Source organism: Corvus cornix, chromosome 2, assembly GCF_000738735.6.
Source record: "Corvus cornix cornix isolate S_Up_H32 chromosome 2, ASM73873v5, whole genome shotgun sequence".
NCBI lineage: Eukaryota > Metazoa > Chordata > Aves > Passeriformes > Corvidae > Corvus > Corvus cornix.
Genome location: NC_046333.1, coordinates 48,376,944 through 48,391,831, shown reverse-complemented (window position 1 = coordinate 48,391,831; position 14,888 = coordinate 48,376,944). Strand labels below are relative to the sequence as shown.

Here is a 14,888-nt window from a genome sequence, read left to right as displayed (position 1 = left end):
CCTATTCTGGTGCTTGACAACACTGGTGAAGACATTTTTTCATAATATCCAAACTAAAGCTCCTCTAGCACAACTGAAGGCCACTTCCTCATCCTGTCACTTGTTATTTGGGAGAAGAGGCAGATACACACCTTGCCATAACCTCCTTTCAGGTAGTTGTAGAGAAAGAAAAGGTTTCCCTAAGCTTCCTTTTCTCCAGGCTGATATGAATTACATATATATACATACAAGTAATATAAAATATAAGTAAGTAATATAACTCCTAGGTAATGCTGATGACATAAGAAAGTACTAACAAAGTCATAGGTCTGGCATGCAGGAGTTTGACTCTACCTGAACATACAGGATTCCAGTGGGCAGGAGACAATAATACCCAATAATGCCTCTTCTGAGGTTCTTCCAGAGCATCATAACCAACGTGTGTAACATAAACATAATCTGAATACTGAGTGCAAGGCAGAACAGGGAATCTTAAATTAGGCCAAGTCTTGAACTTCCTTCTTGAGAAGAACGTCAGCTGAGTTTAAATACCTGGGACTCTTCTTTGGGATACTGGCATTTAAGTAGATGGAAAAACAACTAGAAGTTTATATATCATAAACACCAGAGGCACTGCTGAAAGCAAATTATATAGATTATAATATGTGCCAGTGGGGGAGCTGAAGGACTCTTATTTTTAGGCTTGTGCAGAAAACCTAATTTGTTTACCTGATTTCTTCAGACAGGGGAGAAAAAAAACCACATCAAGAAAACCAACCACCACCCCCTGAACTAACCCAAAACAAGAAACAGTCTTATTTCTGAAAAAAACACAAAAATGTCACACAAATTGTGGGGAATAGGGGAACCAAACGAGCAAAACATTTTGCTTAGCTTCTCAATAAACAATTATGAATTTAGCTAGCTTCAGTTGTCATATCATTTAGAAGTGGAACACAAAAACCTTTATTTAATAACATTTCTCAGCTGAAATTCAGCAGCATATCTTTACTCTTAGTTGAAATTCTCCAAGCACAGTGATGCAACTTCCCAAATGTGGCAGGACCTTCAGATAGCTTTCCCAAGCCTGAATGTTTCCCTGGACAAGCAACTCTTCAAATACCCCCTCTTCTCTGCTTAGCAGCTGAGTTTTCTAGATCTAAACTCATCTAGTTTTAGTAATGGTGAGACTCTGCGTCCAGCTCTGGGCTTCTCAGTATAAGAGAGACATGGAGCTTCTGGAGCAGGTCCAGCATAAGGCTATGAGGATGATGAGGGAACTGGAGCGCCTCACTTATGAGGAAAGCCTGGGGGAGCTGGTCCTGTTTAGCCTGAGAGGGGCCTTACTGATGCCTGTGAGCATCTGGTGCCAAAGGGACAGAACACCTCAGTGATGCCAGGCAATAGGACAAGGGGCAACAAGAAGAAACTGGAACACAGAAAGTTCCGACTGAACATGTGGAAGAATTTCTCTGTTGTGCAGGTGACCAAGCACTCTTAACAGGTTTCCCAGAGAGGCTGTGGAGTCCTCCTTGGCTGGAAATATTCAAAATCTGTTTGTACAGATCAATCCTAAGTAATGTGCTCTAGATGACTCAGCTGGAGCAGGGAGGTTGGGTCGGATGACATCCAGTGGTCCCCTTCTAGCATCAGTCCTTCTGTGAGACTCGGGATGGGAGCGATGCTCCGGCAAGGGGCTGATGGGCGCTCCGTGCGCGCTTTGCAGGCTCAGAGACGCTCGGGCGGCTTCCGAGGGGCCGCAGCCGGCCCACATCCCTCTGCAGGCCCCTTATCCTGGGCGGCTCTGCCCAGCTGCGGCACCGACCTTCACCTGCAACCCGAGCCGAGGGCGGGCCGAGGGCGGACGGTGCCGCCTCTATAAAGCCCAGGGCGGGGGCTGCACCCACTGTGCGGGCGGTGGCGTGGGGTGAGCCGGGAAGGTGAGCCGAAATAACGGGAGGGGAAAAGCACAGTCGGAAATCGAGCAAAGAGGGTGGTCGTTCTTTTTATTGTTCCCCCCCGCCCTTTATCTGAGGTTGAGTAGGCATTTTCTTGTCAATGTTATTCTAGGATTTGTCAGCTTCATATGTGGCTTGTTGCTTGGGATTTCGTTGTTGTTGTTTGGTTTTTTAACCAATATATTTAATAGATCAAGAAGAGAAGTCTCAGGATACTTAGAGCATCAGTCATTTACTGCCTCTAAATGTATCCTAGTACCACGTGGCACAAGGAGTGCATGTCTTTATCATTGTACTCATGACCATGTTATGACTGCTCAATTAGTTCTAATCAAGCATAAGGTAATGAGGGAAATCATCTATTCTGTTATAGATTGTTCACAGTAATTTTTATATGAAGGATCTCAGGATTTAGCATAAAAGACTGCTAAAATAGGCTACTGATCTCAGTTCTCTTGTAATAGTGTTGACTGTTCTTAATATCTCATTAATGGTAGTTCTTTTTTTCACACTGTTACCTTTTTTTTTTCTTTTTAGTTTTTCTATTTAAGTAGAAAGATGTTGAGACCAAAATCTAATGAGTCATAGAAAAATCCACAGATGTGAACTCTTTGTATATTTACTAAATCAAAATGTTTTGTTGCGGGGGTTATTGTAGGTTCTAATTAATGTAACTCTCTCATTAGCATACAACAAAAAGAACAATGAAGGGCAATTTGGAAAATTCCACAGAACAGGACCTCTCCAATCCTGGTAAGAAGGAATACCACATATGTGTTTGAAGACTATTTTCCACAGACTTGAATCTAAAGAACACTTTAATACTCTCCTGATTGCTGTAGTGGTTTTGTAGGAGGTAATGTGATGAGTTTCCTATGAATGAGTGAATTAAAGCCACACCTATAAAACACTTTCTGTGTGAATCATTCCATCAAGTTCAACAAAATTCTTTTACATTGGTAAAACTGTTCAGGAGGGTCCTAGCCCAGGCACGAAAATTTTGCTGAGGTAAGATGAGTAAGCTGGAAGCACATTATTGCTTTCAAATGGTTGTCTAAAACCATCATTATAGGCTGACTAAAATTCAAGCAGTATGTAGAAAATTCTATTCATAGTGAGTCAGTAGTTAAGGTAAATGTAAATTGGGAGTGGTTGGTGTGGGGGGTACCTTTTCTCCTCTTGTTTTACAGCTCCCCACTGTGGTTACTCATCAGTTTCTTTCTATATTTATTGCATCTTCTTTTATACACTTAGAACTCTAAGCTTGCTGGGTAGGATTACTCTTTTATATACCTTTCTGAAGCCCCTAGCACAAAGCAAGTGGGACTTGTAGCACCTACTGCAAGATAATAATTAAGATGGTTATTAGAGGCAAGGACATGATCCTCCAGTTAATTGCCATCTATTCTATGTTATCTACAGCAGTTATAACCTTCACTATAAGCAGTTACACTCATTTCATTAGGAGTTCTCCTAATTTGCCTTCAGTTGTGCAGGTATTTGAAGGAAGAATTAACTCTTTCTTTTTCTTTTAGTCTTTGATAATCTTTCTGTATAAATACATTTTAACTATAAAAATGAAGTTGTGTCTATCTCAGAAATGGACATGGAAGCTTTTTCCTGGAATAAAGATGAACTGAAGAGAAAGAGCCTGGTGAATTTTTCTTGAAACCTCCTCCTGAGAACACAAGGAAAAATTAGTCTTTAAATGCAAAAGTATCAGCAGTTAAAGACACAAGAAAATAGTGCAGTAGATGGGTCATTTTGCTAAAAAAACAAATCTTCTTTTTATTTCATAGAATCTGGAAGCAAGGGGTGTGATGATCCTTCTTTCCAGCATGAAGAACATGTAGAACAAAGTGACCAGTTAAAGCCCAAGAGGAAAATGTAGGAATTTTTTTAACTTAACTTTTAACTTACACTGTGGTGTAACTGGGTGTATGGGGAAGTGAGAGGGGTAGGGGAAGGAGGAGAAGAGCTTAATACAGCTCTGCTCTGCTAAAAAAACCCTCATCTTAATTAGTCTTTTGTGTTTTACTCTAGGAAGGGAGATGAGAAGACAGAGAAACAAATGGTTGGCATTCTTGAATTGGTTAGTGTCCTGTTTGATGGTCTGCTTTATACTTTCTTTTCTTTATTTGGCATTGTGAGTTGTTTATGAATTGCAGTTAACAGGCAATCAAAAACCTGAGAAGAAGCCTGAGACCTACTGATTCTAGACCACTTAAAGTTTTGCCCCATTATGTCACATTCCCCCCCCCTTGGTAGATTGTGAGTAAGGACAGCAGTTCAACCTTAGTGCTGTTGGAAGATGAGGCTGTTTTAAGACATATCTATTTCATAAACCCTTGCCTTGGGTCTGTTCATAAAGGGCTTATCCTGTCTTTGACACCAGAGGGACCTGCTCTCAGAGAACCAGTGATATGGTGTCAGTTTTCTATAGGACAGCTATTCCCAAACCAAAATAGCTCTTACATGTGGACTTGCTTACTCTGAAACAAGAAAAGTTTAATTCTTCTCTGGTTTATTCGACATGTATTTACACTTTGAGATGGTTAGGACAGTCAAGAATAAAATGCTCTGATTTCAGATTAACCGCATCCCGGCATATCTACAGCAGTTTAAATTCACATCCTCCTTTAAACCAAACAAAGCTTCAGGGGTAGACGAGTCTTAAGATACAATCTATCTCTGCTGAAAACGTTTTCTACTGGTAGGTATAAGCCAGGTGCTGGTCAATAACTCATTCTTGTTTACATTTTAGAGGCATTATCTTAGTAAATATGTAACTAAATGGAACACAAAATACAATACATTCTACAAAGGTCATAATCACTTGCAAACATGTAATTTTTTTCCAAATTGAGAATCAGTGTCCTGCCAGTATTCTCTTAGCAGCCTGACTACTGATTTAAAGATGTGTTGGACTACTATAAAATCCTTATGTACTGAGTTTACCTTCAGATGGAGTGTTGCTACTTAGAATATGTGGATGAAGCATGTTCTGCAAGTCTGCTGTACTGTAGCAATGTTGTGAACTGTCAGGTGTAATGTCACTTTTTTCTCTTTTTTTTTTTTTTTTAATGCTTACATAGTTTTGCTATGCTGATGGGGTGGATATCCTGTTGATGGTAGTTGGTTTGGTGGCAGCAGCTGCAAATGGAACTGGAATGCCACTTATGATCATTATCTTTGGAGAGATGACAAACAGCTTTGTGCTCAGTGGCGTGGAATCCAATGGTAAAAAGCTAAAATTAGATTTCTCTACAAATTGGCTGTGCTTTGCTACTGAGGCTAAGGTTCCTTTCCCCTGCCAACTGTGCACTGGTACGCATCTAAGGGACTATATTATGAGCAACACTCATCCTGCTGGAAATAAGCTAATCATTTCAATCAATCTTTAATGACTAGACCAGGGTAAAATCAAAGCATTGGATGTGCACTTTATGAATGAACTTTGACTTTGCTGAGACAGTAGGGAGCATGACCAACCTTAGTTATCAGGCACTAATTCCTTAAAAATAAATGTGTGTTTGCCAAATCATTTTGTATTTAAGTTTATATTGCAAGACCCCACTTGCAAAATAAAAAACATTCTAAAACTGATGACCCCATATTGCCATGAATCAACTTTTTTATATAACACTTTCCCAAATATTCCTATTTCTTATTTCCCCTTCGCAGATACTTCAGGAAACAGTTCCAGCTGTCCATCAGATCCAGGTGTGGATATAGAAGGTGAAATGACAAAGTAAGAGTCTGTAGTTATCCTGTTCAATAAAGTATTGGAGGAGTTTCTTTTACTGTGTTATCTGCTTCAGCAGAAGGCAAATGTCTGCCTTCTCAAAAAGGTTTCTCAATAATGCATCACAGTCTTCAGTGTTTACTTTGGTGTCATTAATGAAGACTAGTTGCTGCTCTGTTTGTCTAACTTCTCTCACAAGATACAGTGAGATCACATGTGCTTTTGTTCCCTTACCCCAGGTTTGCTTACTACTACGTGGGAATTGGCTTTGCTGTGTTGGTCCTGAGCATCATCCAAGTGTGGACATTTTTGGTTGCTGCTACAAGGCAAACAGCAAGGATCCGGCAGAAGTTCTTTTTTGCAGTGCTCCATCAGGAGATGGCTTGGTTTGATACTACCCAAATAGGAACACTGAACACCAGACTGACAGAGTGAGGGCTCTGCTCCTTTTTTACACACATACACACACCACCAAGGATGGCATTTAAAAGAAAACTGCCTTTTATTTCAGCAGAATAGCCTATGAGAGTTAAAAAAACAAAAAACAAAAAATTCCACCAAATCTAAAGTGTGACATATTACAGCTCAAAGTGAGAAATTAATTATCCTTTTCAGCTTCATTTGTGCAGTTTGTGACACGTGCATTGGAAGGTTTTTTTTTTTTCCATGAACTGCCTGACATTGGCTTTCTAAAGTCCATGAAGCACTTGTCAGCCAGGGTTAAACAAACAGCTCTGCTGTCTTCACCTAATTTATGAACACTGAAAGCTGACAATTAAATGGAAATGAGCTTTTACTTGCATCCAGTCCAATCTCAGGCAGTATCCTATCTAGCCAGTTAAAAGTCTTTGGAGTTTTTCCACAAACTTAAATAGATCTAGGGATGAGGACTGTAATGCCCATGTGCTATGGGATCATATATGTGAACACTATATTCTTTTAAATATTTTTTCTGGATTTTATAGTAACTTTGGACACAGGGACACAGTTCTGTGCTGAAATGTGTACAAGAAGCTTAAATGAAACCACTATCAACTCTAATATCTGTATGTTATGGAAAGAGAAAACAGGGAAGAAAATTTGTATGAAAAATGGAGGTTATTCCAAATAATAGAATGATGGAATGGAGGTAGTTCCTCATCTGAGTCAGTAGCCAAAATTAAGAATATAAAATGCATCAGAGAGCTGAGCAGAAGAAATTATTTAGAGATGGTCATGTTGGGTGAAGAAGCTGCTTGATTGTTTACTTATATTGCTCCATTTGGATGCCAGATGAGGAAACTAGGTCATTTGTGACCTAGTGACATGGCATAAAAACAGCAGAGAATGTTGAGAATACAGAAAATGAGTCCTTAAAAATAGGAGGTTTCTGCTGTGTTTTGGCCACAGAAGAGCCTAATGGTACAGTTCAGTAGCTGCGGTTAGAAATTTCCCTGTGTCATTTAGGAAATGGCAAAGCTTCTGACATGAGAAAACATAGCGCGAAAAGAAGGGGGAGGGACTCACAAGGAGAGGCATTTTAAGCTAACAAATCTTTTTTTTATTATTGTTATTTAAAGTGACATCAACACCATCCGTGAAGGTATCGGAGACAAGATCAGTATATTCCTGCAGTTTTTTTCCACGTTTGTGTCAGGGCTTATTATAGGATTCATCTATGGCTGGAAGCTGACACTGGTGGTTATGTCAGTCAGCCCACTTCTTGCTGCATCGACAGCAGTTTGGTCAACTGTAAGTGTGTGGGGATTCACAAACAAAGAAACCAGAAAACCCTATAACTCTTATGCACAGGAAACGGAGAGAGAATGGGAGAAACCTAATGTGGTTTCTAAGTTGGGGGGTTGGCTGCACACTTACTTTGATTTCTGCTCCTTCTGTAGCCTTTCTTTGGGTTCCCAAGCACACACTTTTAACTCATGTTCCTTCTGTCTACATATCCTGTCTTCATGCCATGTGACAGGAGGGTAACCTGCAGCAGAGCATCTTTCTGGCACAGAAATTTCCTCATGGCAAGCACTGCGGAAGCCCTTGCTTTTCCCTCCTAGCACAAATACCTTTCAACCTCTTTCTATCTGCACATGCATATATCACATATCTTGCAAGTAATCTACTAAGTTTCATGCTGTGTACAGAGTAGGTCTATACAGATACATACAGCTGCTGAAAACCAAAGTGATATAAATCAGTGAAATGGCTGGAGAGGTTTCCCTTTCAGATAGGAAAACTTATTCCCCTCATTCACTGTTTAGCTGCATTAATATGGGTGGCTCATACTCCTGAGTGGCTATTTATATGTGATTCTATGGGTTTTTTGCTATCTGAAGCATTACAAATAAGCTAAGAAAAATAACGTTATAGGCTGCCATGTGATTGACCTTCTTACTTCAATATCTGCTGGTGTTCTACTGTCTGAACACCTCAGACACTCGCCAGAGTAGCTATGGCATACCTCCTTCCACTCTTCCTAGTGTAGTTTGTAGGCTGTCCTCAGCTTGGGAGGAAAGTGGATTGGTCAGGAAGTTCACCTGATATTTGTGTAGCCTTTGACTGTAATAAGGAGATGATGATAAATTGAAGTCTATTTGAGAGAAATTCAGGGTATGGGGAGGAGTTGACCCCCACTTTAGTAAAGTCTGATCTTGTGCACCTTGTGTGATTGTTCTTATTCACCAAGACAGTGTGTGTATTCTTTCACTAGGCTGCAATAACAGATGTTTTTCAACTTTTCAGCTCCTGGCATCCCTCACTGCTAAAGAGCTGTCTGCTTATGCCAAAGCAGGAGCTGTGGCAGAAGAAATTTTGACAGCAATCAGGACTGTTGTGGCTTTCAACGGACAGCAAAAGGCATTAGAGAAGTAGGTTTTTCAAAAGAATAATTATATTTAAAATATGGAAAGGGGATTTAGTTGTGGATTTGTTTTGTGAGGATATTTTTTACTTTGGAGGGGCAGAGGGATGAGATTCTCCTTAGTGTCATTTTGTCTTTCCCCTCAGTGTCATTTGTCTTTCTGTAAGTGGACAAATCACCTGAAAACAAAGATGTACAAATAGACCTAATCAGTAAATATAGGCTACTTTGTGTTGTCACTGCAGCATAGATGAAAATTTCTCCTTTGACTGAGATCTGGAGTTGAACTGAATGTGAAAGTGGTGGGAAGGTTATCCTCACCTATGAGTCAGACGCAACAAAGCATGCAATCAGTTGCTTATCTTCTAGAGCTTTTGTGCTACTGCTCTGATCTTTGATTACTGAGCTTATTTTTAAACTGCACTGGATAGCAGCCTTGGGTAAAATCGTGCCACTGGCTTTTACAGTGATTTGTAACTTTAATGATTTGCAAATTATCGTGTAGTTGCCCAGTGTTGGCCCTAGTCACACATAAAAGGTGAAAGAATTGTGGCTGACCACAAACTTATTGATATGCATGTCAGATAACTCAACAAGCATAAACAATAACTTTTTGTATACAAATACAAGGCCTCGCTGATTCCATGCAGTTGGGAAAGGCAAACCAGATGACCTGATTCATATGCTCCATGAAACTCTATCTTTTTCAACTCATATTTGCCTTGGTCTTGTGCAAAATTTTTAAGGTGGTGTCAGCCCTAGCTTAGGGTCCTACAGACTGTTCCTCCACTTGCTGCCAGGGACTGAGCTCTGACTATCTTATAGCCCTGTCTTCTGCTTACTGGGGTTTGTTCTTAAGATACAACAGTATTAAGACTGCTTGCACAGTAAAGGCAAAAAAAGCCCTAAGATGACCTAGATCATTTGTCACCCCTCCTCCCTATCTTTTACAATTACCAGTGTCTGAAAATTAAATGACAGGAGCTGTTTCAAACTACTTTGTCTAAAGACAAAATAACTAAAACCTGAGTAAGGCCTTTTCTTTTTATGATTGACCAGTCAGCCTCTTCCACAGCTCTACCTCCATTTCATGTAAAAAAACCCAAGCAAACATAGTGGCTTTCCTAGGAACATCTTCCACTAGGGACAAACTCCTACCAGGGAGTGCATTTTTCAGACAGAGGATTGTGACTCCTACACAGCTCTTGAATGCTGAACCGAGGGTAAGGAAAAGCATCCTTTCACTGCACAGTGCCTCCACTGACTGCAAAAGTTTATTCGTGAAAGGGATCTTCAGTCACCTTTAGTTTCTGGCTGGGGCTTGGCTTTTCCTCTGTATTTGAGTGATCATATGTATTTATCACACTGCTTAAATCCAGTACTCCCTTTTCCTGGAAGACCTATGATGCCTCTGACTCAGATATAGGGCTTGGTTTTAAGAGCACAACCAAGTCAAAATATTTCAATATTTTTGACTAACAAATACTGCACTGGTGGCATCTTAGAAATTTACATGAACAAAATTAATGCAGTTTTTTAAGGTTGTTTCCCAGATGAATGAATTGCATGTCTTCATACAATGGGGTTGTATTTTATAGAAAATATGCTTTGGAAAAAGAGTGCAGGCTGCTGGCCATGTTGCTTGCAAGTAGAAAGCTACACTATTCCTAGGCTACACTTTGCATAGTAAGCTTGGGTAAATGAAAGCTATTTGCTGAAAACTATAGATGAATTAATTAATTTGAACCATCCTTAGAAGAAATAATTCTCTCACTGATCTTGTCAGTCTCTATACTGACCTTCTGTGTCCACTAGTTTCCTATATGTTAATCAGTAAACTGACCTATGGGAAAGATATTCGACATCCCAGAATGGACAGTAAGAGAACAATTCTGCAGTCAGAGGGAGCTCTCATTTATCTCCTTCCCTAGTGCCTGGGGTTGTTGGGGACTTTTATTCTGATTTTGCTTTTTTTAAATGTGGAAGAGTAAACTTTACCTCTGGTAGACAAGGTGGCTAAAACCTTTCCAAGATTTCCTTTCAGGATTAATGGAAGCAATGGATTCAAGAGTGCTATTGTGTCTTCCATTATGATAACTAAGTCATGATGCTTAATTGTTTTCTGAATGTCTTCCATAATGGTATGCCAATATTGTCAGCGTATGTCAGAGCATATTTATTCAAATTAATTACATCCCTAATAGTCCTCTGTAAAAAAAAAAAAAAAACAAAACTAAACTGTATTCTCTTTCAGATTTTAGTTGTTTTGCTTAAACAAATCCTGTTGATTAAAAATAGGCCACTGGGAAATAACCAGAATGGCATGTGGTACTTGTCAAATTAATGCTTTCCTTACCCACTTTCAGATATGATGCTAACTTAGAGATGGCTAAAAGTGTTGGAATGAAAAAATCCATTACCACTAACACATGTCTAGGTGTTTCACAATTTTTCATCTTTGGATCCTATGCCCTTGCATTTTGGTATGGGACCAAGCTCACTGCTGAGGATCCACATTATGACATCGGCCGTGTGTTAATTGTAAGTACAGCAATGCAGCTTTGAAAAATGTTTTGTATCTTCAGGGAAAGTTATGCAAGTGGTGTCTCTGTTTTCTGCCATGTGCTTGCTAAATCAGCTGTTAGAGACTCACTTAGTATAAAACAACAGAAAGGTACTCATCTTGTATAGCTTTTGATATAATAAGTTTGATTGTCTTAGACTCTATTTGTAAGGTGGGATGAATAACCTAGAGCCAGTGGTGAAATCTTTCTAGAGCACACATGGGCACTGGTGACTCTGTAATCATTAATTGCGATGCTGCTCTCCATCTCCCACAGGTGTTCTTCTCTGTGCTTGTTGGAGCTTTCTCCCTGGGCCAGGCAGCTCCCAACCTGGAGAGTGTGGCTAATGCACGTGGGGCTGCCTATGAAGTGTATAAGATTATCAATAAGGTAAACATCTAAGTACATAGACTAGAAGCCTTTCAACCAACTTAACTTTCACTCCCCCTCCTTTTTTTTTTCCCTTGAGAAATGTAACAAAAGCGCTCTAAAGCTCCCAAATCATCAACTTCATGGATGTTTACCACAGAAACACATAATATTTTCGTTCATCTAAAAAAACCCAGCCTCTTTATTTGTTACAGTGAAAGCTGGAAAACCTGATGTGTCTGAGATATATTGTTGAGGTTTTTCTCTAATATTAGACTTTCAGCTCCAGTGGGAAAGTAGTATGACACTATACTAATTTTTAAAAATGCATGTATGCACAAATTCAGCTGAGATGGGGTTTATTGGGGAGGGGGAGTTGGTGAAGAGGGGATTAATATTGCTATTGAAAGTTATAATAATAATCTGTAATGCTGATGTTGCTATAAAAAAGGTTTTACTCATTATTTTCTTGGTCTTGCTGTGCTATGCAGCAATTGTATATCTGTGTGTATAAAATACTTTAAAGCAGGACTAAAAAGTTCATGGAGAAATGGCTACCTCATTCTTCTTGATGTGAGTATAAAATCCTTCTATGCAGATTACTGAGGGCCACTGTTTTGGCTTCAAGAGAATGCAGTTAAGTTCTGCAATTACAGATTTTCTGCTATGGATTTTGTTGCATTTGAAAATGTACTGTATTTGTCAAAGTAGAATTCACAGTTTGATGTTCCCCCGTATTCACCATCCTGCAAGTAAAATGCAGCAGTTCTGCAATGATGTACTGCAGTGTAAACCAGGAGCTGAGAAAGTAAAGAACGATATGTGTAGCAAAAATAATGGTTGCAAAAGTGAAATAACCACCAATTTATTTTACAAACCTCTTTCCAGAAACGGCTCATAGATAGCAGTTCTAAGGAGGGTTACAAGCCAGACAAACTCATAGGACAAATTGAATTCAGAAATATCCATTTCAGCTACCCTTCCAGACCTGATGTTAAAGTGAGTGTTCTGTTTGGATTACTGTACTGAAATTCCTCAGCCTATGTCCATATTGTCTAATCTTGTTATTCTTGATTGCAAAATGCATTCCTGATTTGGGGGATGTGGCATAACTTTTCCTTCAGTAATGCACAAAGACAAAGCTCTAGATCTACTGTCATGGTCTATCTTGTTCTCTTCTGCAGGAAAAATCTAACATGTCTTGCTCCTAGTCTGAATTTCTGTGAACAAGAACTTTGATAAATCAAATAAGATTTTTCAAAATCTTTCATTCAGGCTTCCAGACTTTAAGCAGTTAAACCAGAAAGTTACTTTTTTTCCAGTTTCTTGCCTCTTTGGAGTTATGATATCCTGTGCAAAAAATTATCAGAGATAGACTTTCAGTACATTTGATAGCATATTGTTGTAAACTTATCATCCTAAATGTACATTTGGAAGTCAAACATTGTTTTGGGCATATGTTAAAATTGCTGTTCAATAAACTGTTGTCCCTGTTCTTTGCTAGTTTTGTTTCCATTAGTGTCCTGTGTACATCATGTTATGGTGATTACTTTTGTGGTGATACAGCTGATTTGACCTCTTTGCCATATTCTTTTATAATCTTTTGAACACCTTGATAAAGGTAAAAGTTACTTACTTGATGAAGAAAATGGTAGAAACAGGTATTTCAAATGTCAACAATTAACAGCTTGACATGCTGATCTAGTGGTGAGAATGGAAGGTTTATTCCTCTATGTCTGTTTCTTCAGGTGGCTTTTCACAACTCAGACATCTGAGGTCTGTCCCACTGCGCATCAAATCTGTTTCCAGGACATTGGGACAGCTGGAGGGCAAACTCAGAGCTGGGCTTTCTCCTTAACTGAATTTTGTACAATGTATCTTCTATCACTCTTGGCTCAGAAATCTGAAGGACAGAGCAGAGTCTTCATCTTTCTTCCTAAAAATCCTTTTCAGGCTCATGAGTTATGTTACGGGCCAGCACACCAAATGGCAGGGAAATAAGACATATTTCTCATCTTTCCCAAATCTGAGTCAGCATCTCTCCCTACTGAGAGCATCAATGTTATTTAATAGAGCCAAAATAATTCAGCAAAGCTGTGTAGAAATTACCCAGAATCTCTCAAGCAATTGATGCAACACAGCATAATCTTCCTTGTTCAGGTTAAACCAATTCAAAGAGATCTAAGGACTATAGTCATTGTTAGTTTTGATTTTAAGATTTAATACCTTGCCTGATGAAAGAGAGTTAGAAATAGCCTAGTATGTGGTAATGATTATTTGTATCTGGAGGTATTATGATATCTAGAATAGAGTTCATTCTTGAAAATGCAGACATGGGGATATCAGCTTCCTGGGGCTATAAAACTGGGTGGATGTAATACAGGGAGAGGAATATTGCAACTATTTTAATCTCTCATTGCAAAAACATGTGTAGGCAAACTTATAAATCAGCCTGGTATAAACAAGGAGAGTTTCCATAGCAGCCAAGTATTTTGGCAACTACACAGCATTACTTGTAATGGCATGGACATCTTTTGAGGTAAAATGTTCTCTAAATGTGAAAATAGCAACAAAGATATCATTAATCTATAACTACTCCCCAGGCTGCTGAGGCTGTTAACAATAAAGAATGGGGTTTCTTAAGGGCTTTCCAGCAGTTTTACCTTGTCAAAACAGCCGTTTATATTTCAAAAACAGAAGAAAGCAGGCTTGTTTTAGTGATATCCTTTAGCATCTGAAAAATAATTTTCTGTGAGATTCATAATTAAGTGTTATGCCATGGAAAATGGAGGACAGCAGGAGAATGTAAGACCCCAAGCCTGCTACCAGACCACACAAACTGGGGAAAATGAGCTATCAAGTTTGGAGTACTGTGCCTGTGTCTATATTAGTTTGAGTGTGCTGGGGAATTTTCCCAGGCACTGGAATGCAATGGTCTATGCAAGGGAACTCTTAAAATGTTTCTTGGCATGAACTTGGCCTGTTCCAGTTATCAATCTTCTCAAAAAATTCCCAGGCTTGGTTTGGTAGGCAGAGGGATCCAGGGACCATTCCCAAAAGGCAGGTTGCATGTAGCCATCCTGTTTCGAAGGCCAATAGATTTCACAAGCATAGGTGCAGTCTTTTCCCTGTCAGTGCTCCAGGATATTCCCAGGTACAATCAACTTATTGATGTTGCCATACCTTCAGACTGTGGCCCTCACTACTGCCTTGGTAGCAATAGCTACAGTTACCTTGACAGGCTGTTCTCTAATCAAACTTGTTAAACTAAGGTATACTTTTTTTTATTTATTCTCAGATCCTCAAAGGTCTAAACTTGAAAGTTCAAACTGGGAAGACCATTGCTTTAGTTGGTGCCAGTGGCTGTGGAAAAAGCACTACTGTTCAGTTGCTGCAGAGATTCTATGATCCTGACCAGGGAGAAG

The 14,888-nt window shown here is 39.3% G+C and overlaps 1 protein-coding gene across 4 annotated transcripts in view; it reads left to right on the top strand.

Moving 5' to 3' along the window:
- The first annotated feature begins 2,014 nt into the window (after positions 1 to 2,014).
- The window catches only part of ABCB5 (ATP binding cassette subfamily B member 5), a 34,552-nt gene continuing 21,678 nt past the window's right edge, over positions 2,015 to 14,888 (top strand). For 3 of the 4 annotated variants that reach the window (XR_002045238.3, XM_019285330.3, XM_010399052.4), the window contains exons 1-12: positions 2,015 to 2,690; positions 3,737 to 3,824; positions 3,981 to 4,029; positions 5,033 to 5,177; positions 5,622 to 5,688; positions 5,922 to 6,113; positions 7,242 to 7,413; positions 8,413 to 8,537; positions 10,897 to 11,071; positions 11,371 to 11,484; positions 12,352 to 12,462; positions 14,762 to 14,887. Coding sequence is in view for 3 of the 4 variants with exons in the window: in XM_019285330.3 (XP_019140875.1) it covers positions 2,642 to 2,690; positions 3,737 to 3,824; positions 3,981 to 4,029; positions 5,033 to 5,177; positions 5,622 to 5,688; positions 5,922 to 6,113; positions 7,242 to 7,413; positions 8,413 to 8,537; positions 10,897 to 11,071; positions 11,371 to 11,484; positions 12,352 to 12,462; positions 14,762 to 14,887 (1,413 nt within the window). In the remaining variant the exon portion in view is untranslated. Of the gene's footprint in view, positions 2,691 to 3,736; positions 3,825 to 3,980; positions 4,030 to 5,032; positions 5,178 to 5,621; positions 5,689 to 5,921; positions 6,114 to 7,241; positions 7,414 to 8,412; positions 8,538 to 10,896; positions 11,072 to 11,370; positions 11,485 to 12,351; positions 12,463 to 14,761; position 14,888 lie in introns of those variants that run through there. The other variant, XM_039549913.1, reaches the window with a different exon arrangement.